Here is a 27,979-nt window from a genome sequence, read left to right as displayed (position 1 = left end):
CTCCACAGCTCCCTCTCGAGCGGCACCCGCAGCGAGGGCGAGAGCGAGGCTGTGGCCGCGGGGCGGCGCGCGAGGGTGTCCAAGCTGCGCGTGCTCGGGCCGGCGCGGCCCGGCGTGGCGCGGGGAGCGGGCGGAGCGCGCAGGCGCGCGGGGCAACCGGGGCTCCCGGCTCTGGCGGCCATGGAGCGGAAAGGTGAGCGCTGCGCGGGCCCCCCCTCCCCTCACCCACCTACCCCCCATCCCGGGGGGCACCGGTGCCCCCCCATCCCCTCGCCGGGCCCGCCGCCCCTCACGCGTCTCTCCCCTTCTCTCCCTCAGTGCTGGCGCTGCAGGCCCGAAAGAAGCGGACCAAAGCCAAGAAGGACAAGGCCCAGAGGAAGTAAGTGCGGCCCCCGGCTCCCCTCAGGCGGCAGCTCCCGCCACCGGCGCTGCCTCCCGCCGCCGCCTCTTTGTTACCCCGGCCCTCCTCCGCGGGGAAGGGGCTGCCGAGCCCCGCGGTGCCCCGAGCTCCGGCGGGAGCAGGGCGCTCCCGAGGCGGAGAAGCGTGCGAACCCCTCGGGCTAGACGGGTTTTTAACGCGAGTTTAATTGAAGGCACGTTTCGCGGCATGGGCAGGCAGCCGGCGCGGCTGGTGGCCCGGGGCGGCGGGTTTTGCCGCCCTGCCTCTCCGCCGGGGCTGGTTTTCCTCAGGATTTGACGGTTTCTCGCCGTCCCGTGTCGTGGTTCCTTTGGCGGGCTGCGGGCGGGGGAGCGGAGCTGCCTCGGTGTGTCAGGAGGCTCTCCGTTCCCTGCCTCTGCCCCGAGACTCGGTGAACGGAGCTGCCGTCGTGCTCTGTCCTTGCTGGCTCCTTCACTCGGCCCCCGGCCGTACCCGGTGGGCGATGCCAGCGTCCCCTCTCCTTTCTGGAGCCTCCAGAGCTGGCTTTAGGAACTAGCTTCTCTTGATTCTCTTGCCCCCCGCCTCCAACGCCGCTTTTTTTTTTCTTTTTTTCTTTTTTCTTTTTTTTTTTAATCTTGCCATAAGAATGCTGTGATGTGTTGTTTACTTCTTTCTCTAACTTTGATGCTCTCGTGTGGCTTCTCTCCTACCACAGGAATTTCACAAGTCTTTGTATGTGGTGAACTTTTGGATGCAGATATAAAAATTAAAAAGATCTCGAGTAAATACTAAACAATGGCTCCCACCAGACTGCATTAAGTACTGCATTCAGTGCTGCTCGTGAATTCCTTTCTAGTGAAAGGTGATGTAAATCCTAGAGCCGGTTCTGTGTGCTCAGTAAAATGCTGCTTATTCGCGTAAAATCTCTGGTACCCCAGGAGGTTTTACACTCACTGGTGCCTGGGAACCAAAGGTATTTAGGAAGTAAAGCTTTGGGGGTGGGAGTTGGAGGGGTTTTTCTTTAGGCCTAGAGTAATGCTATCTTAGTCACTTCCTCAAACAAATCATGGATTTTAAAAAATTTTCTGGTTGTCTCTAGCAAAGATTTGGTTGTTTTGAGATGGGGCTTCTGAGGGGTGAAGAGCATTGACTAAACCCTTTGGGAGATGTGCATTATGTTTCTGTGCTATTTTGTACCTTCTGGTATTTCTTGAAGATGGCATTAGGACAATTTTTTAAGAGCTCTCCTCTTTCTATAGTATTATCTGCATCCTAATTTCTGAATGAATAATTCATTGTTTAATTCTATACCTGTTACTTTCTTTTTTTTCTTGTTCACCTGCAGACAAACAATACTGACTCTGCCAATAGAGTCCACAGTTGCAGTTGGAAAGACTGATTTCTGTGTAAATTCTGAGGTTGCTGAATGGTAACTTTCAGTGCTGGCATGTTTTTTAAAAAAAATTCTTTTTAACTACATAGCCAGAACAGGTTAACTGCACTGCTGGTTAGCTGTTGCTTTTGCCACTAACCTTGATTTGAGTGGAGAACCATACTATTTGTAAAATGCTGTGTTTATCATCTTAAACTACATGCTTCAACTCTGTTTTCTGGTACCATAGGTTTGTTAGATCCTGCCTCGGAAATTAAAGAAACTTGCATGTACTTTATGCTTTACATTGTACAACGAAAAGAACCCAGTGTCAGCCTCTAACTTTAGGTACAGTTCCACGACATTTATGCTATTTAAATACAAAGCTGCTCTAGTTAAATCTTCTAAAATAAGCTTAACTGGGTTGTTGCAAGACTTCTCCCATAAAACCTAAACTTAAAACCACATGGAATGTCCTTTTAATACCTAATGTTCCATGGTAGTTGGTTAGATCACACACATGTAATTTTTTCAATATGAAGGGCAGTAAAAAGCATGAAACAACTGATTTTAGAAGGTTAAGGTTGGTGAGTATTAGGAATTACCTTATTATGGGTAAGTGTAAAAATGCAGAGAATGTTCTGAAGGGATTTAAAGAAATTCAAGGTATCTTTCACTTTAGAAATGAACTATACCTGCTTTAAGTTTCCCTATCAACCTAGTCTAGTTAAAAAAAAAAAAACAACAAACAAACAAAACCCAAACACTTGGAAAGGTTAAAATAATCACAATGGACTGTGTATAGTACAAAACTGGAAAGTTACCCTTTTTTTTCATTAATTAGTTAAAATTGCTATTTAGGTTCAGACAAGACCAGCCTAAACTAGTTATTTACAGAAAACTCTTGTAAATACTAATTACGGTTCTGTGTATAGGATTTTTTTTTTAATGGGAAGGTTAACCAAGTTCTTAATTTTCTACAAATTCAGGATCTTCCTAATTCTTCCCATCCTTCCTGTCTTCAAAGTTTTATTTGATAGCAATGAAGGAGTGAGTGCATTTATCCCAACATACTCTTCTGCAGAAAGAGAGCAGGCAAAGTTTCTTGGTAATACAAAGGTGAGGTACCTGTGTCTTCCCACTCTAGTAAAACTACTCCAGATCTTTTGGTAATCTGGAATAATCATTAAACCAGCTGTCTCAAATGTTTGGTTAGGAAGCTTCTACTTGCCCAGCTTGCTCATCAGTCCTGTGTCTGCCATTGTGGAGTTGGAAGAATATTGTGACTGTGTACCTTTGCCCAGCTCCCATTTCCGTGAGAATTGAGGAGGAGGAAGGACAGGGAGAGTGACAGCTGAATGCCTTGGAGGGACAAAAAGCAAGTCTAGATACAGGGAGATCCTGAGTTCTAATGTTGACTGTCACTGGGTTGCTTTGTGGCCTCGAGTGAAGCATTGATTTCAGTTTCTTCTTATTTCAGCCTTTTCCGTCAAAAAGGCAAGGAATTAGAATTAAAATTGCTTTAATTATTTTTAGAAAATGAGAGGCAAGCTTCTGCTTGGCCTTTTCCTTAATATTAAGAATATGTCAGGAAGTATGCATGTCAGAGCTTTAGTTGCTAATAAAACATAGGGAGTTTGGTACGTAGGCTACTGCAATGTGTGTTGCTGCCAAGAGATAGCTTTGCTGAAAGCTATCTGGGAAGTATGTGATGTATTAATTTTATCATTTCATGAGGTGTGAACATCTCGGGCACTGAGAGTCAGTTGACTCCCAAAGGCACTCAAAAAAGCCTGTCTTTAAAAAAGGAGCTTGTAGGCTTACAAGTGTTTTTTCTTACTGAAACTTTAATAACTTACAGCTGTCTGAAGAGTTTACAGTCTATCTGGTGAGGTGCATTCAGGTAGTTATTTTTACCCAATTGTCAGAAATGCAATAGATTTTTGCAATTCCGTGTTTGAAGCAGTTACTAATATCTTTGGAGTTCAGCATTGGTAGACAAAAATGTGTTAGGCAGAGTATTTGCCCTGGTCCTTAGGAAGGTGGGGAGCTGCACAGTGCTTTCCTGGGAGCAGTTCTTGTGCTAGTTTTCCTCATATGACTTCTAGGGAACTGAAAACGGAATTCCAGTGTTCTGGTGTCTCATGAGCTGTGTTGGATGGTGATGTCCATGAGCGCAGTGGCAGGAGGAAGGAGTGATGGATGTCCCAACAGTTCAGCCTTTCATCGGCCACGAGGTGGCTGCTTCTTGCTTTTTGCAGGTCCTGCAGCACAGACCAGGCCACGTGTGTGCTTGTAATGACTTCATGCAGTAAGGTAGTGTCTGATTAGGAAGCAGTGCAGGCTAACAGGAGATTACAAGCTCGATTTTTTTTATTATTTTTTTTTTTTTAAGCCTCCACGTGCTTTTTGGAGGGGAATGTTGCTTTGAGTTAGCTCTGGTGTGGACAGAAGGTCTGTTCCTAGCTGAAGTGAAGCTGGAATATGCCAGCTACATGCTTTCATTTGAAAGAGATTAATTTCCTATGCTGCAAGACTGTTGTACTATGTGAATGAAAGCCCGATATGTGAGGAATATCTGGTATTTACTTCAAAACTGTGCTTCTGTTTGAAAATACAAGCTTCTATTTGAACTAAAATACTAATGTAGATGTACTTTACCAATGGCTCTGGTAATTTGTAATGGAATCAGGCACTTCTGACTGTTAGATCATAATTGCCAGTAAAATGCTGTGGCTTTTTTCCTGTCTACTTTGTATGTTGCAAACCCTGAGAAGCTCAAACTGTTCTTTGTCCTGGGAAAAAATGACTGTTTAGGTTACTACTGAGATTAAGACCCAGAGTTTAAAAACTAGGCTAAAAAAACCATCCCGGTTCAAAGCAGTTACAGAAACAGATGAGAAACTGAACAAATAGTTCTGTATTATAGCTCATTTTCTCTGAAATGAAGAAAATAAGCATATGACTAGAACTGGGCTACAGGACTGAGTGATGTGTAGATGATGGGTATGTTCATTGGCAGGCCCAGATGATAATAGTTTCACTAAGTCCAGTGTCTTGCTTCAGCAGTCTTTTATGTTTCAGGAAAAGTTGGCCTATTTGCAGACAAACCTAGCAGTTCTGTGTAAGGGGTGTTGAACTGATTGTGTCTCAAAGCAGAACATTTTATTACTGTAAGCATGAATAACTACAAAGGTAGTAGCAGCCATACAGTTAACAGTATGTGGCTTGTTCTGAAAAATGTTCATGATCTGAAGTACTTTATTTCTGCATGCACTGGTGAACTTATTTAATCCTTTCTTACAGGCTTTACTGAGTGGGAGATATTTTTTCACGGGACTTTCAATAGTTCCTCTGGCTCCGTCTACTCCTGGAGGGAAGATAGTGGCAGAGTTGAGTTGGTGCGGTACTGCTGTCTCGCTTCCTCTCCCTCTTCCCAAATGCATGCAATATTCAGTATTTTTGAGAAACTGGTTTAGTTTCTGCAATTTTTCTGGCCAGACTCCTGATGTGCAGTGAAGCCTCACTTCTTTCTTCCTCCTCAATAGAATTGCTATGAAGAGAGATAAGGAAGGTGGTAATTTTTCCATCTATGCAATTTGGGGAGCAGAAAATTCCTAGTAGAGTCTGATACTTTCCAGTTGGTTATTGCATGTCTTGCTTGTATCACTTTCCTGCTGTCTTTGACGATCCCTGAAGTTCTGACAGCCCTCTTGGGTTCTTCCTTGACTTCCTTATTCAAAACTTTGCCTGGGATCAGGATCTTGGATTATGTTTTCTTCACTTGTCTTTCATAATTAATACCAGGGCTACATCTTTCCTAAGTTTTTTGAACATAAGTTTAAGGTAGAGTCGGAATGCAAGGTAGAGTCGGAATGCATCACCCACGGGATTTTTTCATTCAAATACAGAAGTGATTATCAGACTATGAGAGGACACAACTGAAGATCTGCTGGTTTCCATGGAAGTCCCTTCGTTTGTAATAGCTGGAATAGCAGAGGGTTCTACAAACAGCTTGTTAAGTGCTTGTGTGGGGGAGTGGGTATGGGGAGTGAGAAGCTCGATTGCCTCTGTTATTTGTGCATTAGGACCGTTCTCATGTGAAATTCATTATTACTTATCTTCAAACTGAACTCCCACAGATCCACTAAACAAAAGTGCTGCCTCTGAGCACTGTCCTTTCAAAACTAAATGTTAGACCATCTCCAGTCATCTTAAGTTCTTGACAATGGTATTCCTGTAGCTCTGGGATGGCTGCCCTACAGCAGCAAGTATTATGCATCTGCTCTACTGGCAGAAAATACCAGTTCTTTATTCAGAAAAATAGGGATGCAAGAGTGAATGAGTTGCAGTAATCCAAAATAATGTGGATTATAGACTTATAAGTCCCCCACAATCTATAATTTATAATTCCCCTCAAATACTTAAAATTTTCTTGAGGAGAAAGGTAAAGTGCATAAAAGCAGGAAAATACTTCTATCATTTCAGATCTGAATTCATACTGAAAGTTTGAGTCTGAACAGTTACAGTATTTATTGAACACTAGGATGCCAGCAGATCTGCCAGTAAGCACGTTGGAGGGTGGCACCAGAAGCAGTCATTCTGACTAGATGTGCCTTAACATGATCTTGAAATTACAGGCACATTAAGGAATAGTAATGAGATGCAGTCTGGCAGGCATACTTCCCTTAAAGAGACATTGTCTTGATGCATGGATGTGAAAATGGGAGAGAGATTTTAAATCCTGGCTTTTCACCATGCCATATGGAGCTTTTTTTTCCTCTTCCCCAAATGAAAACAAGGAATCTTTAACAGCACTTGAAGCGAGATCTTGCTGCAGTGGGTGTACTGCCCTGGAAATCGTTGGCTGGATGGTTACGGTGGAAAGCAACACTTCCTTCAGCGAGAGTCCCGCGGTGTGTTACAGTACTCTTATCTGCATCTCCTACAGTATGAGCTGGATTTGTCATTAGTCTTGCATTCAGTGAATTGAATTCTGTTTGGGGATGCCTCGTGTGTAATTTGAGCTCACAAATGAGGAATGACAGTGTTTATAAAGATTGTGCTGCAGGTGGCTTAAAAATCATTTCGGAAAGCAATTGTCTTTGGTTTCCTACAGACAGGCGTCATCTCTGCAAATACCGAGGGAATGGCAAACAGATGAGGAGGAGTAAGGAGAGTATCTTTTTTGTTAGCCCATATATAAGGATGATAGGTGTGACAAAAGTGATTTGGATTAAATGTATGCTGCCTTCCTTGCTTGAAGGTTGGAAGGGGTCTGCTTTTGTATCTGTTCAAAGCAGGTAGACAGGTAGCATGGACAGTATTTCTGCTGTTTTGGGGACAAGGAAAAATACTTATTTCCTGTACAAAATAGAGTTGTGAAGAAGTTGCTCTTAAATAGGAGAACCAAACACCTCTCTTCAAATGTTTTGTTATGTAAGTTACCAGGGTGGAGAAAAGAATTTCTGAGTTTTGATGGTGAAGTTGCATGTGGAGACTTGGCTGTTGTGATAGCTTCACTAGTAATGTATAGAGAGCAGCAAAGGAGCCCTTGCTGGTGCCACTCCACAGCACAAACACTGCTTTTTCATTGCACACTGTCTGTACTAACTACTAATGACTGTAGTCTCCCATCTTCTTGTCCTCCTGATGCTGTTGGATCTGCCTTAGTGCCGATCTGTGAGAACACACATTGTGCAATCAAGGCTTCTTAATAATTTTTTTACCTTACTTTTAGTGTGTGGACCAGATAAGTGATTCTATGGGAAACTGGCAAGAGAATACAAAAGTCTTTTTTTCCAGACTCCTTGAACACCTTCTGTAAGGAACAACTGAGTGACTGAAATCTTAGTTACTGCAAATAACTGTAACTGTCCCTGCTATGCATTGCAGAGGTGAGCAGAGTTGTCGGGTGATATATTCAATGAACGTGGAGCAAAATCTTGACTACAGTGGAAAATTGTGTGTGTTGTTAGCACCTCCTCTAATATTAAGAGGTTCGGCAATGCTAAACTGTGAAAAGGATGTTCAAACTTCAGCAAGCGTTCGAGGTGAAAATATTTTAGACGTAAAATCAGGTTAATCCAATTCTTTAAACCTCTTGGTTTAAAACTGCAGAGCCAGCTTCAGATTGTTTTTCACTGATAAACAGTCCTCCATAGCAGAGAATATCTCTAAATTATTACTTGCTATGTTGCATTGTTGCTGACTTGTTTGCCCTATCACTTCCATAAACCATCAGGATAAAAAGGCACAGGAAATGGCTGGTAATTCTTCTACATTGTCGGATGATGATGTTAAGTGCCTGCTGCTGTGAAAAATACTCAGTTCACCTTTCTAAAGAAGATTTGACTCCTCCTGCTTTTTTGGTTACTTTTAAGCATAAAGGATAAGTTTTTCTTGTAACTCTGGGTGGGGGAGGTTTGGAATTACTTCAGAAAATTCATTTTTACTTTGAACGCCCTTTCTCTCCTGTGTGATTGTGCTGGCATTTCTGTATCAAAAGGGTTGGACTGTCGGCAATTACCATGATCTGTGTCTTCATCCAAGTGTTGAATCCAGTGGACTATTGAATAGGCAAATAAAACCGGCTTGTTCAGGAAGATGAAACAAAGTATCTGACTGAATTTCTAATTTCATTAGAGGGAAGATTGAGACAGGTAAACATCAAGAGAAGGAGATGAATCTATTTATGCTCAACCCCTAACATGACTGAATTTGCAGGAAGATCAGCTGAGAGCAACCCCCAGCCTTGCTGCAAGGCCCTTTACCTGCAATGCAGTGCTGTGCATCTGCAGCTAGGTGGTGGAGGCAAATCCCTCTTCTCCCTCACTCTTGCACAAAGCTTTGCTGCGTTCGAGAAGAACCAGCCCCTCTGCCTGCCGTTGATGTCCCCCCTGCTTCCTGAACAGTGTGGCATCTGATTTTTAATGGCTCTTTCGAAAACTATTGGGCTGTCTTCGGGAATATCTTTATCAATGGGAGGCCGTGCTTCATGCAGGTAGGTTACCCTTTCTTTTTAATTTTTTTTTTACCTCGTGAATTTGCAGTTCTTCAGGCATTCTTGAGAGAATAAGGACTTTTGGGAGGGTCTCTAGATACGGATTCACACAAATTCCATAAAAGATCTAGTATTTTGCCTTAGGGTTGCTGTTCCACGTTGTTTTCCTTAAGTAAAATATTGCTATATAGTTGTAGAGAGACCCTGCAAATCCCGTTAATTCTGATGATTAATTAGCACACTGAGAGAGCAAAAGTGAAAGGTGATCAAGGTGTTCTTAAGTAGAACAGAGGTGGCTGTAAAAAAAAAAAGTACCCTAGAACACTTGATTTTTAATGGGTAAACCATTAACCATTTTTTGTAGCCTCTTTATATATTTTACCTGCATTTTGCAATATTGCTGACAGCTGTTTCAGCTGTGATCTTTAAATACCAAATATGGATTTTTCTGCTGTCTTGAGCAGCCTTTTGTGCCTTCTAGAGTACTGTCTGTGTGAGCGAAGCAGACAGATGAGGGTTGTGGGTTTGTGTATCAGTTTTTCTTTGGTATGAATAGATATTCTGCACTGATTAAGTCTCTCAGTACGTATCTGCACTTGACGTGGTCACTTTGGGGAAGAAGGTGGTGGGATGTGGCAACATCTAATGAATTTTTGCAGGAAGGCAAAGGAATGAGATGTGTTTTGGAGGTGATTTCATAAAGGAAATAGCACAGTAGAAATGTATGTGACCTGAATACAGCTCACATTAGTTGGTATAATAGATTATAATATAGAATTGAAATGCTTTTGGATCCCCAGGACAGACTCAGATGCAGACTATAGGGTGTGTCATGTACGAGGTTGTCAGCAGCATGATTCGTCAGCCCCTTCTTAGGAGGGGTGCAGAAAGCTTCCAAGAGAATGGGGTTTAGTGCTTCCAGTAACTTCTTCCTTGATGCATGAAATTACTATTATTGAAAAGCATTGGGACTGCAGAATGGCATGATGTTTCTGTCTGCATCAGTGGTTTTTAAGATGAATTTCCTTTTGAATCCATTCTAATCCCCTACATCTTGTGCAAATACCAAAGTGAAAATCGCAAAACAGCATTGGGGAGAATTGCTCTTTACTACTTATGCTATGGGTGTGGCTCCTGGGCTTAAATTCTCCTTTCTATCCAATTCTGTGTTCTGGTTCTCTTTACACTCTCTATAGGGTTTTTATATGTGAGCCTCCAGTCTCCCCTTCAACTGTTCTGTCCATGGCCCTTTCTTGCCTTGGCTACGGCTCTTAATTTGGGGATAGTATGTGACTTTATTCGTAGCTCAGTTGTTCCCAAAGGAATGCAGCAGTTTTAAGGTAGCTTTTTGACCTCCAAGGCTTTCCCCCCTTTCCCCAGTTTCCTTCTTCCTACCCCGACTTGTAATTCTGTGGCTCATGGGGAGGGGGAAATGTCTAAATACTAAATAACTTGGGGCTGGATCAAGCTATGGGATTGTTAATAAATGTCTCAGGCTGGCAGCAGTGGAATGGACTGTCTGGCAGTCTCGTTTTACGGTTCGGGACCACTAATCTGTGTTGCGTATCTGTTCCTGAATTAAAAAATCAGCAGGACTTGCTAGCTCTGACAACTGACTGAAATAAATGTCATGTGGTTTGGTTGTGCCTGGGATGACCTTTGTAGCTCCTCTTTGGTTTAATGAACTTCAATTCCAGATTGTAAATGGCTACAAGTTTAGTCATGATCATATTGGAACGTGTGATTTCTTTGCTTTTATGCTCCATAGATATTTAAGGTGGCTGTAGTTTTAATGTGTAGTAATGTATTTAATGTACGAAGTCTCAGCAGAGTGCATGTGTAGTAGGTAAATGTTGAGCATTCATTCTGCTGTATACCTACTCAAAATTGAAATATTAAATTTGTCCCATGGATTAAGATTAGTTAGTATGGCCGTGATATGATGCACAGAACTCCAGCTCAGTTATAAGCTAGAAAAACTGCATCTGGAAGCCCACGTGCATTAGCATACCCACTGGCATAACCAGTGGCTGTCTCAGCAGTCAATCCTCCTTTGAGCACAACTAGTTGAATTTGAAATAGGGTGGTGGAAGGCATCGGTTGTATCTGCTGTTTCACTGGAACAATAGTGTCAATACAAGAAACTTCCGCTAATTCACGCTCACAGGGAAACTCATTGTAAAGAATGTTATCTCGTGCTTGTACATCACTGCTGTAAAGAAATTTGTTGCCCACCTCTTTGGACAACTCCAGCTTTTTTGAATATCTCATACTTATAAGAAAAGAAAGCTTGATGTTAATATCCTGCAGTACTTTGCCATTAAATCTTGCCAATGCAAATGGGCTATAGGCACTGTTTTTGTTATAAATGCTTGCTTTGTACAAAACTATATTGACGATAAAACTTTGTAGACAATTAACCATTCTCTTTAATGCTTTGTAAAGTAAATAACTTACCTGTTTTAGTATTATCATTTCATGAGCTGTTTGGCTGTAAGCAGTGTACTGCCATGGAGAAGGAGTTGGGGCACAGGGGAGATAGCAATATGTTTTAGCTCAGGGAACTGGAACACAGCTTAAATGCGTGAGAGCAATGAGGTGGCCTTTGCTAACATGATCTTCACAAGCAGGAACTTAGAGTAGCACATTTGGTAAAAAGTCAAACACACAAAGTTAATGTTTTTATTTATGAATGTGGGAGTGAAAAAAAAAATACCACCCTGGTGCCTGATTTCAATTCCTCTGTAATCACAAGCTCTCGGAAGAGTTTACAGAACATCTGCTCAGCGTACTCCCACTCTCTATAATTCAGACAACTAACAAACTTTAGACCTTCAGTGAAGAGATGAACTAGAAGTGCAGCCTACCGCAGGAGGACAGGAGAAATCAAGGGCAGTACTAGGGATTTTAGAGTTCTAAAGTGTTAGAAGCAGAAGGATTGTTAAATGCTCGTTTGATCTCAAAGGTGAAAGGGACAAAGGGCACAGATTCTAAAACACTGGTTTAATTTTTTTTTCCAAAGGAGTAAGAATTAATTGGTGTTAGTCTTTAACATTCATCAACATTTAAACCTTCAGGTTTTATATGAGGTAACGTCTCAAAATATAAACTTGCGTTAGAAAAGTCCTCACTGAATGAAAGGCTGAGAAAGGGTTCAAAGGCACTAATGTTTTGGTGGGATCACTAAGCTTTTAACTCACTATCTTGTCTGGTCCTTTCTTCCACTGTAAAAATTAGTCTAGGGCATTAAGTTGTATTTCTTAAATACAAAAACTGTTCCTCTCTATTTTTATATATATAAAACCATTTAAATGTGAAAATAGTTTTTCTGAAGGCTGAATATTGCATCTCCTCGATTATTAGCAGTCCCTCATGTGAAATGAAAGCTACTAAATTGAAGAGTAACATGTGTGAGACATGCAGTGTGTTCTCTTTCAGACCCGACACTCAGCATCGGGGCCCTGCTGCTCATTCAGAGAATGATCTTCCAGAGCAAGAGGAAGAAATCCTGGGATCAGATGATGATGAACAAGAGGATCCAAATGATTACTGTAAAGGTGAGAACTTGCCTGTTTAAGACATAGGTTTTTCAATGTAATCCAGAAATTCCCTTGATTTCCTATCTACTGCAGAGCATGAAAATAGGCTTTCTCTTACTTTAAGTGTTTTTTGAAACTGTATGATAACATTTTCAAGCTAACCTGAAATGGAAAAACTATTTAAGGTTCTCACTGTTACCAGTTTAGATTTGAGTTGAAGAGCTGTTTTTAATGCATGTGTTTAAAGCCGTTAGCTTTTCCTCTGTGCCAGAGGGCTTTCAAAATTGATAAAAGCAAGTAGGCCTTGATTTTTTATTTTCATCAGAAAAAGGACACTTTAAAATCTGTTTCAAATTCTTCACTGTTTTCTTTTGAAGATCATCATCTTAGTATCCATTCTTGGGTAACTTCATGTGTGCAAATACAGTCTTCCACTGTTTCTCCGAGTAGAAACTAATTACAGAGCAAGTGGAATTCCACAGTATATAATTCAATATCAGAAGGGTCAGGCTGTTTTTTAACATAGCAAATACTTCCAAAAAAATGGAACACTGATCATACAAATTCAACTGATCAACTAATTGAAGCTTGAATGTGTGTCCCCACTTCAAAGCGCTTTGTAAGACTACTTCTGTGATACTATTCATTGTATATATTGAATAAGACAGAGGGAGAATCATGTAATAAGTGCCATATATGTGTATAAAAAAATGCAAAGTAGAAATAGCACAGGGAACTTGAATTGCAATGTTTCTTACCCTTCAGTGCTTTACTCTAAAAGCATTTACATTACTTTTAGCATGCTACCCAAGTATTTGTGGGATTTTGTCGTAAAGCAAGTAGGAAGAAGAAAGCCATTGTGTGAATTAGCAATTGGTGCAGCTGTGACTGTTGTAACTGAAATCTTTAAGTGAAGAAAAGGGACTTCTGCTTGAGCTAATGAAGTAATGGATAGCAATTCTACATCTTGTTTGTGAACCAATCAAGAGAGCCGAATCTTCCTGGCAAAGCATGCATTTCATGGGTGGTATTTGCTGACCACAACTGAATAGTAAATGTCTGGAATCTACAGTGTAATTCCAGGTTCTAGCAAAAATTTATGCCTTGGCAATCACAGATTCTTCTCTTCGTTCTGTTTTCTGCCAGTTCCCTTGTGTCTTTGTCTGTCTTTTCACATCTTTGCTTCCATCGTGGAATCTTTCTGCATAGTCAGCAGCTTGAGAGATACTAGGGGTACAGGGAGGAGACTTTCCTATTTTCAGTGGTGATGTTAAATGGCAAAGTACCTTTCAGTCAGGAAAGCAGTTGCAAGGGAAACTCTGTTGGGATCTTGGGTGCAGTACTCTGTCATGTTATGGGGCCAGAGCATGCAAAAAAAAATGCTGATACTTAGCTGTAAGATTCTGTTGCTGAACGTCATAAGCTGTGTTTTCCAAGGGTGGTGAGCCTAGCAGACTTCAGATGCTTTCACTGAGGAGATATTCTTTTGTGATGCTGCAGTGATGACCTACATTGAAAAGGAGGAAAAGTCAGTCATTCTAGTTCAATTATATTAAAACTTTTCTATCAACTAGAGGGCTGTTCGCAGCTCTTCCTCTAACATGCTGTATATTTGTTCTAGCAAGATCCAATTAGAGAAGTATTTGCATTTGTTTATATGATTAAAAATGTAAACACATCAAATAAGTCTGCCTCAAGTTGTGATGCTTGTTCCACATAGCTGCTCTTCAGCACTTGCGTGACCTCTTGACATATAAACTTCCCACTGTTTTTCTAGGTGGTTATCACCTTGTGAAAATAGGAGATCTCTTTAATGGACGATACCATGTGATTCGGAAGCTCGGATGGGGCCATTTCTCCACTGTGTGGCTAGCTTGGGACATCCAGTAAGTCTTTCTGTTCTAGCTAGTGTTTCTGGTGGGAATGCAGAGCATTGCACAAGCATGATCAGAAAGCATCTTTTTACTTTTAGATAAAAACACAAAACATGGCTGTCCACATTCTAACACAAAAGTTTCCTTTGATATTGTGCATGCAAGTGTGTGGCAGGGAGTTAACAGGACAAACCATATATGTGGAAAGAGTGCTCTTGTGTTCAGCAGTCTCTGACCTATTATTTAATTTTATGAGAAATTATTAACATGAATGTTTTATAAAAGAGACCCAAAGACAATCTCCATGAGTGCTTAAACCTTATTTTTCCATGATGCCTTAAATAAGTAGCTGTCTTATATGCAAAAGAATTAGGATAATCCTGGAGAATAAGTTCTTTGTATGAGTCTTAACAGTCTCCAATTTACTTATGTGTGCATAGAGGGAGGAGATTTGTGGCAATGAAGGTGGTGAAGAGTGCAGAGCACTACACAGAAACAGCACTGGATGAGATCAAGTTGCTAAAATCGGTGAGTGCCTGAGAGTGTGGTTCAATTTTTAATCTTTTTTTTTTAATTCATTTTGAGAACTTCACATTAGTCACATGCTTGATATTTCTGGATTGTCTAGCTGCAAAGAATTTGGATAGGAACCTAACAGTAGTGCAGTAGCTCCAACTTCAAAATATATTCTTGCCTGGTAATTACCTCAAGGAACACAAAATTAATCCTTTTTTTCTCTCCAGGTCCGCAACAGTGATCCAAATGATCCGAGTAAAGAGAGAGTTGTTCAGTTATTAGATGACTTCAAGATTTCAGGAGTTAATGGTTCTCGTATCCTTTTGTGGAATAAAGGTAAAAAATTGCATAAAGATGGGAGTTTGCTGGGTAGCCGTCATGTCAGTGCTGGTGAGCAATGCCCAGACATCCCTTTCACTGCCCAAGGAAACCTGCTGTAGAATCATCTGCCTCAAAACTGCTTGCTAAGCTCAGATCCAGAATGATCATTCTGCCTGTCATAATATGTGTAAGTTGTGGAGATGGCACTGCTTAGTCATGCTTTTAACATGAGAGATGGGGTGGCTACATCTGATTTGTGAATCAGGACTGAATGGCTTAGTGTCTGAGGTACCTTTGTGGTAAGAGAGCCCATCTATCTCAACCCCTCAGTTTTGCAAGCAGCCTGGTAATAACCCCTTATTTAGGTAAAGCAGTACAAAATGTTAAGATCAGTAATTAAAAATGGCAAACACATGCAGTCTATAACTTGATAATGAGGTTGTTTTCTAGTTATGGAAGCATCTTACCTTGGACTTTATCAACATTGTTAGAATGTTTAAAGTGCATTGCTTTGCAAATCCCTTGTAGTTCTGTGAATAGCCTTCTAATAGGCAGTGATCAGTGGCAAGTCCTAATAATGCATCCATAAAATTTGCAAGTTGGACTTTTGCGTGTGTTTCTGCTTTGCAGTACCTTGAATTTTATTTCGGTGAGAATTACTAGGCTGCTTGAGAGACTCGAGCTGTAGGTTATAAACATTCTAACACTTTTAGAAAACAGGAGCCTCGTAATGTATTTCTTCTATTAATGAACTTTTTTCCGGTACATAGCACCGAGTAAATGTTGACTTGATCTTGTATTTCTTTCACTCTTGTGAAACACATACGTGCTTTCTGCCAGTGTAGAAGAAAAGCAGCCTAATAAACTCCTAGAAGTTTGGCTTTTAAAGCAAAGGCACAATACTGAATATGTCACTAGAGTGACTGTAGCTGTTGAGATCTTATGGACAAAAAGTAGATAATGTAAATATTGTTGGAAGTCCAGGCTTGTCAAAAGTTTGTTTTACTGGTAAAGAGGCAAGGGAGGGTGGAGAAAGTAACTTAATTGTTCTGAAGATGACTTATGAAATGGAAATTTTATTATCTTTTCAGGTAATGCTGGTTCAGAGAGATCTGGCATTGAGTTTTGCCTGGGGCAAGAGCCTAGGCAGTTCCAAAACGTACATTGTTGGCTTGAAGCTGTCTCAATACTAGCAGGAAATACTAATGCAAACTTGCTTGTGTAACTGGCTTTCACTCAAAGCAGGAGTTTGCTACTGCTGCTTTAGGACCATTGTCCTAACCAATTCCATCCCGCTGTATTTTAGCTTTTAGATAACAACACTGATGTGTAGGATAGGATGGTTCTGTTAAGGAAGGCGGCTTCTCTAAGCTGTGTCAGAAGGATGAGGGTTCTTTAATAGAAAACACTTAAGTGGTGTGGATTTCTTTTGATCCTCAGTCCTGGGAACTCAGCACTCCTTGGGTCAGGATGTCCATCTCTTTCCTTGACTGAGTTCCAGATATCTGTATGGTGTTTGAAGTTCTAGGGCATCATCTCCTGAAGTGGATCATCAAGTCAAATTATCAGGGACTTCCGCTCCCTTGTGTCAAAAAGATCATCAAACAGGTAAGTTCCAGTTCTGACTGCACTGTTCCCCTTGGCCTAGAGAGAACTCGTTCACTAATCTTTCTCGGATCCAAGAAAACGAAAGTTAAAAATCAGTGGTGTATCTCTCATGCAAGAAAATTATTCTTGGGTTAATATTTCCTTTCTCTACTGCAAAAACCTTCTGCTACAGATATTTATTTTCTGAAATTTCAACCATGATGGGAGGCCGGCTTTGCTTTTAACCTTTTCTTACCCTGGTTATTCCTCATAAGTGCAAGTATTTATTTTTTTTTAAAACTGTCACAGTAAGTACAGTGCTTAATGATGGGAAGAGCAAGAGAAACCTGTTCTTCCTACTGCATGGTTGCCTAAGAAAAAACATCTTTCTACATGTGAGGTGGAGGGGAGGAGGAAAGCATGATTTTATTGCAGGGTATTAAGATTAGCTTTTCAACTGTGGTAAGTTATGTTATGAGGGTAGAGAGTATTTTAAATTCATAGCTAAAATCTGTATGCGAATTTGTATTTTCTGGAACTGAGTAGTAACCACTGATCTCATTAGCTTTAATCTGGAGCACTCTCAAACACAGAAGTCCTTCAGGTTCATTGGTCATCCTAGGCAATTTTGCATTTTCACTTCACTGTTTGCTGATTCTTCGCTTTTTCTAATGATCAATTTCCTTCTCTTCTGTCTGCAGGTTCTTCAGGGTCTGGATTACTTGCACACAAAATGTCGAATCATTCATACAGATATTAAACCTGAGAACATTCTTCTGTGTGTTAATGACCAGTATATCCGCCGGCTGGCTGCAGAAGCAACAGAGTGGCAGAGGTCTGGGGCTCCCCCACCATCTGGCTCTGCAGGTGCTTTCTCTTTCTGAAAATTGGTGCTATTTCCCCCCTACACCCCCAAATCATCACTAATCTCACTTGGGAAAACTGCCCGAGTACAGTGGAACAATAATGCAAGTAATCTCTGAAAAGCCAACTGTAAATTGTGAAGTTAGTCATAAGCTGTAACTTAAAGATGATCAGGAAGGCAGTTGTTTGTCTAAGAAAAAAGGAGGGAGGATGCATGCAAGCTGGCATCTGCTTTTAACACAGCTCATCTGGCACTGATAAAGCGGTAGAGCAGTCAGTCTTGTATAGCACACACTGCATAAATGCTAATGCACTCGATCTATTGCTGGAGTGAAAATGTGGTGAGGTACTTCTCATGTCTTTTTTCAAAAGTTTTTCTTTCCATTGCATAATGCTGGAAATGCATTTCATGAAGGTCTCAACAAGATGATTTACCTGTTGTCAATTTGCAGAAGTCTGAAAAACTTGTAACAGAAACAGCTTCCTTGACATGCTAACATCCCTAAAGATATGAGAGCAAATGTTCTCTTGTTCCTAGTTCCTCTTGTTCCTCCTCAGAATATCCATCTGTACCAGTGTGTAGTTTTCAAGAACTACTGCAGTGTGTATTGCAAGGCTCTGTCACTCATAATCTTATGCCACCAACATTTAGCTGAGCCCATCATAGCATAGCTTAGCTCAGGGAAGCTCCCTTAACTTTGGTATTTTAATGTTTTGGTTTGCATTCCCTTTTCAGTAAGGTGCATAATACATGCAGTAAATGAAGCTGCATGACAGGAAGTTTAAGTCTCTGATATCAGTCAAGCAAGTCTACTATCTGGAATTTTAATTACACATTTACTCATTTAATGTTTTTCTTATTTTTTTATTCTTGCTCTACTTTGTAGAGAAATGAGCCTTCAAAATAACATTTGCTGATATCTTAAAACGCTGTTACCAAACCACGTAGGAAAAATACTTACCTTAAGATAATAATGCAGTTGCAGTTTTTTAATATAAACATACTAATTTACTGATCTTCCTTTCCCTTTCAGTGAGCACTGCACCACAGCCAAAACCAGTAAGTGTAATAGCTTTCATACATAAGTATCCATCTACTTACAGTATCGACTGCATTGTTTCATAATGCAGTCAGCATTGAGGGAAAGCAACCTTCTATCAGAAGGAAAAGTGTGATTTGTGTTTGTCATAGACATAGGCATCGGGTTCAATGCTGTCTTGGAGATTTAAGTAGTATTAGCTCATATATCACCAGAACGAGTAGTCTTTTTGGTGGTCTCAAGGTCTGTTGTGAAGGTGACCTGTCTGTGGAGTCTGAGATCCCTCATTTTGAGAATACTGGAGGTTTTTCAGGTCAGGACAGAAATGCACTGATAAGAGGCATAGACAACTGCTCCAAAAACCTTAATGTCTGCTTTTTATTTGGGAGAAGAACTGTCTCCAGAGTTTTCATCCCAGACTGCTTCCTCAGCTCTAAAATAAATTAAAACTTGATGCCTTTTAGATTTATTGAAATATGAAATGCTAAGTCCAATTTCTCTGCTTGCTTCTGTGTAGGCTGACAAAATGTCAAAGAATAAGAAAAAGAAGTTGAAAAAGAAGCAGAAACGCCAGGCTGAGTTGTTAGAGAAGCGAATGCAAGAGATAGAGGAAATGGAGAAGGAAGCAAGCCCTGGGCAGACACAGCCTGAAGAGGAGGAAGAAGCTCAGAGCCCTCTGGAAATGCTCATAAAAGTTAGTCCTCCAGAGGAAAACGTCAGCAAAAAGACAGGTATGGACCTAAATTATTGCTAAAGTAGCCCAATGTTGTCCTTTCACTCATGCTGGCATCAGTAGAGTGAGCACCTTTAGTAGAGGTGGCCATCGTCATTTAACCTGTTTGCATTGCATTGCACCCATCTAAAGAGGCTAGGAAATGTCCTGTTACAAACTGAATTAATGAATGATTGTGTTCAGTTACATTTTGAGAACTACCTGCTTCTGAGGGCTCCCTTGAACAGCTTTAGCTATTACTTTGTTTAGACATATTCTGTTATCTTCTCCTTTTCCACTCTTCCAGCTGAAGTCGTTGTACAAGAGCAATCTGTTCTAATGGAAAGCAGCGTGGAAAAATGTGTTACAGAAATAAACTGCAATGGAGTGATACAAATGACGGACTTCCCAGACTCCAGCAATCAAGGGTCTGTGCGACTTGAGGATGACCTTCATAATGCCAATGACTGTGGCGATCACCCTCATACACAGAAGAAGGAAAACTTCCATAGTTGTAATTACAGTCAGCGTAATGGTGACTCGGAGAACAGGCCTCAAGAAGCAATGTCGGACTCATTCGTGCCCTTAGTTTCAGAAGATTCCATGGTGTGTCAGCCCACGTCCAATGAAGAGCGATCATTCAATGAGCAGGAGATTAACCATTTGCAAGAAAGCATCCGGACAGAGATACCTTCAGAGGATGAGAATGAGAATAATAGCCCATCAGACAACAAAGGTATAAGAGGAACCCTGTGAGAAAGGGCTCCTTTCTCCTTGATGTGGGCGAGTTGTGTTACAACACTTAAGCAGAGTATTAGTAGAAACCTCCATTTTTACAGGCTGAAGTGATCAGAACTGCCTGTTTGAGACTTTTCCTGTCAGAAGTAATTAACCTGACAGTCCTACTCTGAGACATTTGCTGTTTGTAGCTTCCACTGGTAGTTGCACCTTAGTTTTGACTATTGAATGCATAAGTATTCCCACTTTTAGAAAATACCTATACATTTGTTTTTCAGTATAGGAACATTCCTTCCTTTGTATCAGGTGTTTCTTATGTGATTTTCATTAATAGTTAGAAATGTAAGTCTACAAATTGTCACTGGCTCTTAAATTATGGTATAAGTACTGTTTAGTGTGTTCTGATAGGTTTTTTTCTTAACATGAGTACAGGTAACTCGTCTCAAGTTGCTTGAGATGAGCAAATGTTTTCCCACAATTGGAAATGCAGCTTGACTGAAAGCTTATACAGCATAGGGGAAAAAAAACTCTTAATGCTTTTGTTTAAATATGATTTGTTTCGGGGGGGGGGGGGGAACTCTTAAGTCTTGTAGGTTTAGGAGAACATAAGATGCACAATAGTGTGCAGCAGTTTAAACACATTCCAGGTGTGTCTGTTTTAAAATCTTGAATCAGTTGATAAAACTGTCCTTTTTTGCATCTTTGAGTCAAGGTCAGGTGAAGTATATCTGCTTGGAGAAGGAGGGGGAAACTAACACTTGTACTTTTAAAAAAAAATTTTGCAGCATTTTCTTGGCAGAGTACTGCTGGGGAGTTACATGGACAAAAAGTAGCAAGTGAAATGTCAAGACTTTAAGTCTTGAACTGCATTTAGTTGGATGCCTCTGCTAGATTACTAGGTGTATTTTGCTTCTCTCAGCTCTCTCCCAAATTGCTTGAGAGGTACAGATGGGTGTAATTTAGTGACTTAATATTTTTGCTCTCCACTGTGTCATTGAGGTTCTCCCACTGTATACTTTAGCTCTTGTAACTGTCTGCGTTGCAGCAGTGAGTGATGGGTATGTCAAAAAGATGGTATAATATGTGGACTCTCCTTCTTCAAAGATTTAGGAAGACAAGGGTTGAGAGGCTTGTTGTGTTTCTGGCAATGCCCTTATTTAAAAAGCCTGTCTAGATATAGACAGGCTTTTTAAGTCTGTGCAAAGAGTGCTGGGAAACAGTCACTGTTGCATATGCTTTCTTGTCCTTCTGCTTTATAACACTGGTCAGGTCTTAATGGTGGTAGCTCTGTTTTTCATAGTGCAGACTTCTGATTTTTATACCTAGGCTTTGGGGAGGGAAAGGTTCTGATCTGTAAGCAAAACCCTTCCTGGGTAGGGAGAGGGTGATAGGATTTGGATGACAGATGGTGACACTGTCCATGTAGCTTTAATCAGCTGTTGTACATGTTGCCTGTAGGAAAATCAACTGCTGGGAATTTCCTTCTTAATCCTCTTGAGCCCAAGAATGCAGATAAGCTCAAAGTGAAGATAGCTGACCTAGGAAATGCCTGCTGGGTGGTAAGTTTACAATCTTTTCACATTGACTGTTTAAACCTGCTAATTCATTCACAGTATGCCAAGATGGAAAAGAATCTGTAAAACAGATTCTTAGACCTACTTGTGACAGTAGTGACAGTTTGAAACTTATGTTGGGGAAAAAAGAGGGGAGCGCAGGGACACAAAGAAAGAAATGGTCTTCTAACATAGGATTTCAGCCTGTGTTCTGGGTGCCTTGCTGGTCATTAGATTACTTCTAATAGGCCTGTGAACAGTGTCACATATAATGCGTAGAAATCTGCATATGTGAAACTTCTGAAGAAGTCTGTAGCTCTCCTGGAGAATAAGAAAGTGGCAAACAATTGCTCTGATGTGCTAGTTCTGTAGTTAGTTAGTTTGTCAAACTATTTCAGTGGATTCATGAGCACATGAAAGAGACTCACAGTTTTATTCTTTGATGGTTGTGCTGTGCCACTTTTAAGCAGTTGACATTTCAAATAGAAATGTCTGTTTTACTTGGCTTCTTCAATGGCAAAATACTTCAGATCTTATGGGAGACATGAGTCTTAAACTCAGAATGGCACATCAAGCTTGCAGCGTCTGGCAAGGTGGTCTCTTACATTGGTGTTGCTTATCTACTTTAAGGTAGCTGAATCATGGCCTATCTGTCATGACCAGATAGGAGCGGGTGCAGCTTCTGAAACAGTCTTCCCTTATTCTATTTTTGTGCCTTGCTTTTGTCTAAATTGCTGGACTGTTTTACTCAAGGAGTGTCTCATGTAGAGCATTTAAACAGTACTTGTAGGAATATAAGGAAATCCTTAATGAGGATGTAAAATTTGGATTAAATGTAATGGGAATGAGCTTTGATCTGCTCTGACCTTCCAGGTTGTTGATTCTCCTCTTTTAAACAGTCTCTAACTGTTTAGTAAAACGTATCTTCTATTTAGCACAAGCACTTCACTGAAGACATCCAGACAAGACAGTACCGATCCTTGGAGGTGTTGATAGGATCAGGGTATAACACTCCTGCTGACATCTGGAGCACGGCGTGTATGGTGAGTGGGGTCATCCGGGAGAGTTTAAACCGTTTCTGCAGAGCATTCTGGGAAACTCCTGTGTGCTGTGCACTCTGGACTGCTGAGTCACTAGCCATACCTGGCAAAAACCTCACAGGTGTTCAGCCAACTTCCAGACTTGCTGCATACCATGTTTCCATACAAAAGTTGTTTATTTTTTCTGCCACGTGTGGCTTTCCTTTTGAAAATTAGTTTTGTTGTACAGCACCAGCAGATTTCAAATATAACTATACTTCGATATCATGCTCTGTGGAGAAACAAGACAGCTATGTGATTGTGAAGACAAAACCTTTATATAAAAGAGCGTCTCCGCTGCATCCAGCACTGTTTCACGGATGTCTTCAGTATAAATTCATATTTTAATCATATGCATCGTCTGCATGTTTGGAATCACTTTATAATCTGAGTAATGCTGAGACGAGGCTGAAGCTGTTCCTGTAATATCTGGCAAATGTAGAATATGCTGATTTACAAAAAAAAAAAAAAATTAAAAAAAAATCGGTCTAGTCAGTTACTGCATGTGCCTCTTTGCTGTCTCCACTCTGTGTTTTCTACAAATCAAAGCTTGGGTTTTATTTTTTAAGCTCAGAAAATTGTAAGTGAAGTCATTTTTGCTGTCTTGGAAAACAAGCTGTGATTTTTGATGAATGTGGTAAAACAAAATGCAGCATGGTCATGTTGCCTCTGCAGAACATGTGGCCAAAATTATGCAGTGGTTACTCCGAGTGCCTAATTCAGTAGTTGGACTACAGCAGTCTGTAAAGAAAACTAAGAATACAAAAGGTCAGAGGTACTGTTTTGAGTAAAAGTGAATACGTGAAAGGATAAATGCATCGTGGAATTTAGAAGTGGTGAGGTGAAATGAATGCAAATGTTCTCATTTAAAACATGTTTTCATATCTACATATGAATGTTCAGAGATTAACTGTTTGAAAAATGTCTTTCGTATCTGAAATTTGGAGGGAGGGGAGAATCTTTGTAAAAAATCTAGAATTTGGACATGACATCATTTTGCAAAATGCTGTTGAGGCGAAAGAGAGGCTAAGCCTGTGAAATGCCTTAATTTTGTACAGTTTCACACAAGCATACTGCATTATGCTGTGATCCAGAATTCATCATAGATATGCCCGTGATGTTTTTTTAATGCAGTCGTTAAAATGTTGCAAAGTAATTGTACATCATAAGATGGTAATGGTGTACTAGAGTTCTACAGGTTATTCTTCATACTGCTTTGATTCTGGCCCAGAGATACGCAGAATCAACTTGCAGTACTTCTAACTGTGAAGTGCGTTAAAGTGATTTAACATGCTCATTTCTCTTTGTTTAGGCCTTTGAGTTAGCAACAGGAGACTATCTGTTTGAGCCTCATTCTGGAGAAGATTACTCACGGGATGAAGGTGTGTTTGTCTAAGTCTATTTCTTTTTAAAATGGGCTGTGAAAAACAATGGATGCTTCTTCATAATGAGCCTTCTCTTATGAGTTAGTAATGCAAAGGCTCCTTGCAAAAAGATTGTTTACCCAAATCAGTGGTGTTAGGGGACAGCTGCGCTCGAGCCTCTGCAGTAAACCACCATGCAGTAAAACCCATGTTCTTGTTCTGATGTTTTCCATTCCTCTTATCACTGGATTCTCTATCTTGTTTCTCAAACTGTTCATGCCTCAAAGGGCCCTTACCTTTTTTCCCCCTTGCCCCTTGACTTTGTCCTTGTTTAGTGTAATCTGACTTCAGGTGGATCTCGAAGTAATTTTTAAGGGAGAGAATGTCTTTGTCCTTATATCCTGGTGAAGGAAACTGGGGCATAGAGATGTCTTGTGTGGATGTGTCTCATTGTCTTTTCTTTTGAAAAAATGCAGATCACATTGCATTGATCATAGAACTTCTGGGGAAAATACCTCGCAAGCTCATTTTGGCAGGAAAATATTCCAAGGAGTTTTTCACCAAAAAAGGTAAAAGGAAACAAAGCAAATGTCACTTATCCCTTCATCCCCTGCCCCAAATACACAAGAGTGCCTTGCTGGAAATGCCAATTAACAATAGATGCTAGCAAAGATGCCTCTTTAAGTGTTTCCTTTTGTTTTATGAAAAGCTTTCTCAGTAAAACTGCAGCTAAATATAAGGCATTCTTGTCTAACTGCTAAAAGTATCCTGCACCCTAGTACTTGACATCTTGGTGTTGATCAAATGCAGCAGGTAAAAAAACAGTACTGTAGATATTTCTTCAGACTTGATTTGGCTTTATTTAGCTGATCTTTGTCAGCTGCAGTTGTTGACTCACCTTTGAAGTTTTCTCTAGACAACTTTGTTCCATTTCTAGCATGCGAGTCGCCTAAATAGTGCCTTGCATCCTGACCCATGTTGCTCAGGATGCATTATACAGTTACCATAAAGCCCTAAGTACCCCAGAAATGTATTGAGTCTCAAGAAGTTTTTGACCTAGTTTAATACTTTTTTTTATAGAACAAACCCTTTTTTGTTAGTAGTGTATTGCTTCCTCAAACAGTGCTGCATGTATTGCATGTATTCCAAAGTCAACGGCACAGTGTTTATCTGTGATGTCAACCAGTATAGTTGGTGATTTAATGAAGCTAAACAGTATTTGCTGATATTGGATTAGAAATAGCAGGAGGGAAGAAAGAAGCCTTCAAGGAAGTACATTTCTAGAACAGTCTTCAAAAGCAGATAGAAAAGGGGTTGTAAGATAATTTATTTCTTCCTTTAGCATGCCCTACCATTTTATATTCCCTATGCCTAACTATTCAGAACAGTTTCTGAATTCAGTGTGTCTTCTTTAGCTGTTTGGCCTATTTTATTCAGCTGCTCTGCTCCCATGTCTTGCACTTAACCTGTCTGTCTTGGTTTTCAGGTGATCTGAAGCACATCACCAAACTGAAGCCCTGGGGCCTTTTTGAAGTCTTGGTGGAAAAATATGAGTGGTCCCAAGATGAGGCAGCTGCATTCACAGACTTCTTATTACCTATGTTGGAGCTGATCCCAGAGAAACGAGCTACAGCAGCAGAGTGTCTCAGGCACCCCTGGCTTAACTCATAGAGGCTTCAACCCAATGCCACAGCACTACACTCTGGTTTACAGCATAGCATACATGCACCCAGCTGCCCCTTCCCAGATCCATTTTTTTCCTTGTTCATTTTCAGTGTGAAGTTCTTCCTTCAAGGCTTCCAAGATTTTAGATAAATCTAACCTGTTCTGCTGAGTTTGCTTGTGTGACTCAATGGGGACTCTCCTCAGCCAGTGGGCATCATCTGTGTTTTGCCTTGATTAGGCTTCACCAAAGACTAATTGACTAGAATATGAAGTTTTTCCTGAGTCTCCTCACTGTTACCCACTGTGTGTTACAGATGTGAGCTCACCTGTGCTCAGATAAGCTCCCTTAGCTAAATTCCAACTCTCCTTTCTTCATGAAGGGGATGTGAAGATTGAACGCCTCCTTATCTCACTGACTCAGGAGTCAATTTCCCGCTGTTCGTCCAGTAGCTAGCAATTGGGTGAGAAGTAACAGATGGCACCAAGGTGGTGTTAGTTCCTTGTAGAGCAAAGACCTCCAAATCCTTCATCATTTTCTAGGTGTCTACTGTATTCTTTGCTTTCCAGTCGCATAACTTTTCTTTAGTTCTAGCTGTTTAAATCTTTTGAAGAGAGCTATTTAAACCTAGGTTTTAGTATCCTTTATTTCTTCTTCCAAAGTGCCCTGCCCCTTTACTTTTTCCTTCCCTGTGCCCAGATAGAATAGTTTCTGAACTCGGTGACATTTTCTACTTTAATGCCTGTGCCTGTGACTAAAAGGTGACAAGCAAAATAAGCAAAAGCTGGAACTGACTCAACGCACAATCTTCAGCGTACAGATGGGTGTGCCCTTTGGCTGCAGAGAGGTAGCCTTGTTGCAGGCAACTCTTCTAACATTTTAGTGAGCTGTAAGTTTTTTGGTTTTTATCCCTTACTGGCACTTTTTTTGCCTTGCTTGAGGCGGTTGCTATATCTGTGAGAGTTTGGCTTTCACTGATGCAGTCTATTCTGGCCCTTAATTTTTGGCCATTCACTTTCTCCCAAGAAAAGGGTGGCAGCATCTGTGTCACAGCCATGCTATAGCTCTTGACTTTCAAAATCAACACTTGAAGGCCTAGTGTAAAGATTTCTTTTCCTTTAACTTGCTTCAGGTGCTGGCCTTCAGAAATAACTACCCAGGATGGGACTGCCTTTTTATTTTCTGGGCCATTAGCACAAGGAGAGCTAGCAGAAGTGGAAGAGAACTGACTTTTCCATGTAGATACTAGATTAGAAGCTGTTTCTAGAGTTATCCCAAGTAAAAATGTTCTGTGGGGTTTCTATATAAACTTCTCAGAAGGGGTTGGATATAATGAGTAAATGGGTTAATTTTAATTAAAATCACTGTGGCATTTGATAGTTTTATGATGGCTTCTTCTAGACTTGCCCATCCTGTTACAGATTCAGTGCATCCTACTCTAAAGCAAGATTTGGCAGCATTGAGACTTCAGAGGCACTTCCTTACCCTGGACCAAACAGGCCTTTGGATTTGTGGTGGCTCTCAGAGGATAGAAGTTGTTGCAGGAGCATGCTGGAGGCCACGCAGATGCTATCCGAGATGATTATGTTGCCAAAGCTGCCAAGACCACTGTTATGTGTCACTTCTGTATGTGTGTTTGGAAATCCTGGTTCATAAGGATCGTTCATTCATAAACCTTGGTGTATTTTAATCCACTTGAAAGGGGTTTCTCCAGTCCAGTGCCTGACTGGGCTTATTAATGCAAATCATGCTGCATGTTCTTTTAGGGGTAGATCAGGTTCTCTATGCATATAATCTAAAATTAAAGGAAGGTAACATACCAAAAGAGTTTTAAACTGCTGATTTTACTTTTTTTTCCCTTTCATCTGGAGTTTTCCAGTCGCCTGTCACTTCCATATCTGTTACAGAAGGACTGCAGACAGGACTGGGTTCCAAAATACCTACTGTCTACATACTGTGAAGATACATTGGCAGGGCAAACAATTTCTGTTGTCTTGAAAGCTCACCCATGTCCTGTGTACTTGAGACTGGCTGATTAAAGAACTCTTCCTAGAAGGGGTCTGCACGCTTCGACTCTGAGAGCTCCTTCCTTCCCTTCCCTCTGCTACCCCTGACTGGAGGAGGATGTTTTTTACCATGATAGCCAAGGCTAGAGCCAGCTTCTGACTTGAAGACCTGCAGAAGTAGCTGTCAGGATTCAGCCTTGTACCGCGTGCTCGTTCACTTGGGGTTTGTTAAATTTCCAAATTGCCGTAAAGTGCTCACACTAAAGGATTTGTACTTGCTGTGTCAGTCTAAAACCTGAAGGAAAATACATTTTTATTCTTTCTACTTGGGTGCTTTGTCTTTTTTCTTTGTGAAAGCCATACAATAAA

The 27,979-nt window shown here is 40.8% G+C and overlaps 1 protein-coding gene across 3 annotated transcripts; it reads left to right on the top strand.

The window, feature by feature from the left end:
• Nucleotides 1-73: 73 nt before the first annotated feature.
• On the top strand, nucleotides 74-27,935 carry SRPK1 (SRSF protein kinase 1). Of its 3 annotated transcripts, none has more exons than XM_075055931.1 (16): nucleotides 74-193; nucleotides 319-379; nucleotides 12,193-12,311; nucleotides 14,071-14,179; nucleotides 14,608-14,695; nucleotides 14,911-14,998; nucleotides 16,506-16,612; nucleotides 17,293-17,458; nucleotides 18,490-18,515; nucleotides 19,013-19,226; nucleotides 19,515-19,943; nucleotides 21,404-21,504; nucleotides 22,434-22,541; nucleotides 23,890-23,959; nucleotides 24,418-24,510; nucleotides 25,428-27,935. In XM_075055931.1, the coding sequence occupies exons 1-16, from the start codon at nucleotides 181-183 to the stop codon at nucleotides 25,610-25,612; spliced, it is 1,977 nt and encodes a 658-aa protein (XP_074912032.1). In that variant the 5' UTR covers nucleotides 74-180; the 3' UTR covers nucleotides 25,613-27,935. The 3 variants fall into 3 exon arrangements, with proteins under 3 accessions (XP_074912032.1, XP_074912031.1, XP_074912033.1); XM_075055930.1 differs by having other exon boundaries at nucleotides 12,178-12,311; XM_075055932.1 differs by lacking the exons at nucleotides 74-193; nucleotides 319-379 and adding an exon at nucleotides 8,481-8,754.
• Nucleotides 27,936-27,979: the final 44 nt, after the last annotated feature.

Source organism: Buteo buteo, chromosome 23 (genome assembly GCF_964188355.1).
Source record: "Buteo buteo chromosome 23, bButBut1.hap1.1, whole genome shotgun sequence".
NCBI lineage: Eukaryota > Metazoa > Chordata > Aves > Accipitriformes > Accipitridae > Buteo > Buteo buteo.
This window is presented reverse-complemented; position numbering and strand designations above follow the sequence as displayed.

What these genes read in the sequence shown, in the direction of transcription:
- SRPK1 (XM_075055930.1), top strand. An exon ending in AGATCAAGTTGCTAAAATCG is followed by an intron (nt 14,696 to 14,910) that starts GTGAGTGCCTGA and finishes TTTTCTCTCCAG; the next exon opens with GTCCGCAACAGTGATCCAAA. An exon ending in GGAGTTTTTCACCAAAAAAG is followed by an intron (nt 24,511 to 25,427) that starts GTAAAAGGAAAC and finishes CTTGGTTTTCAG; the next exon opens with GTGATCTGAAGCACATCACC.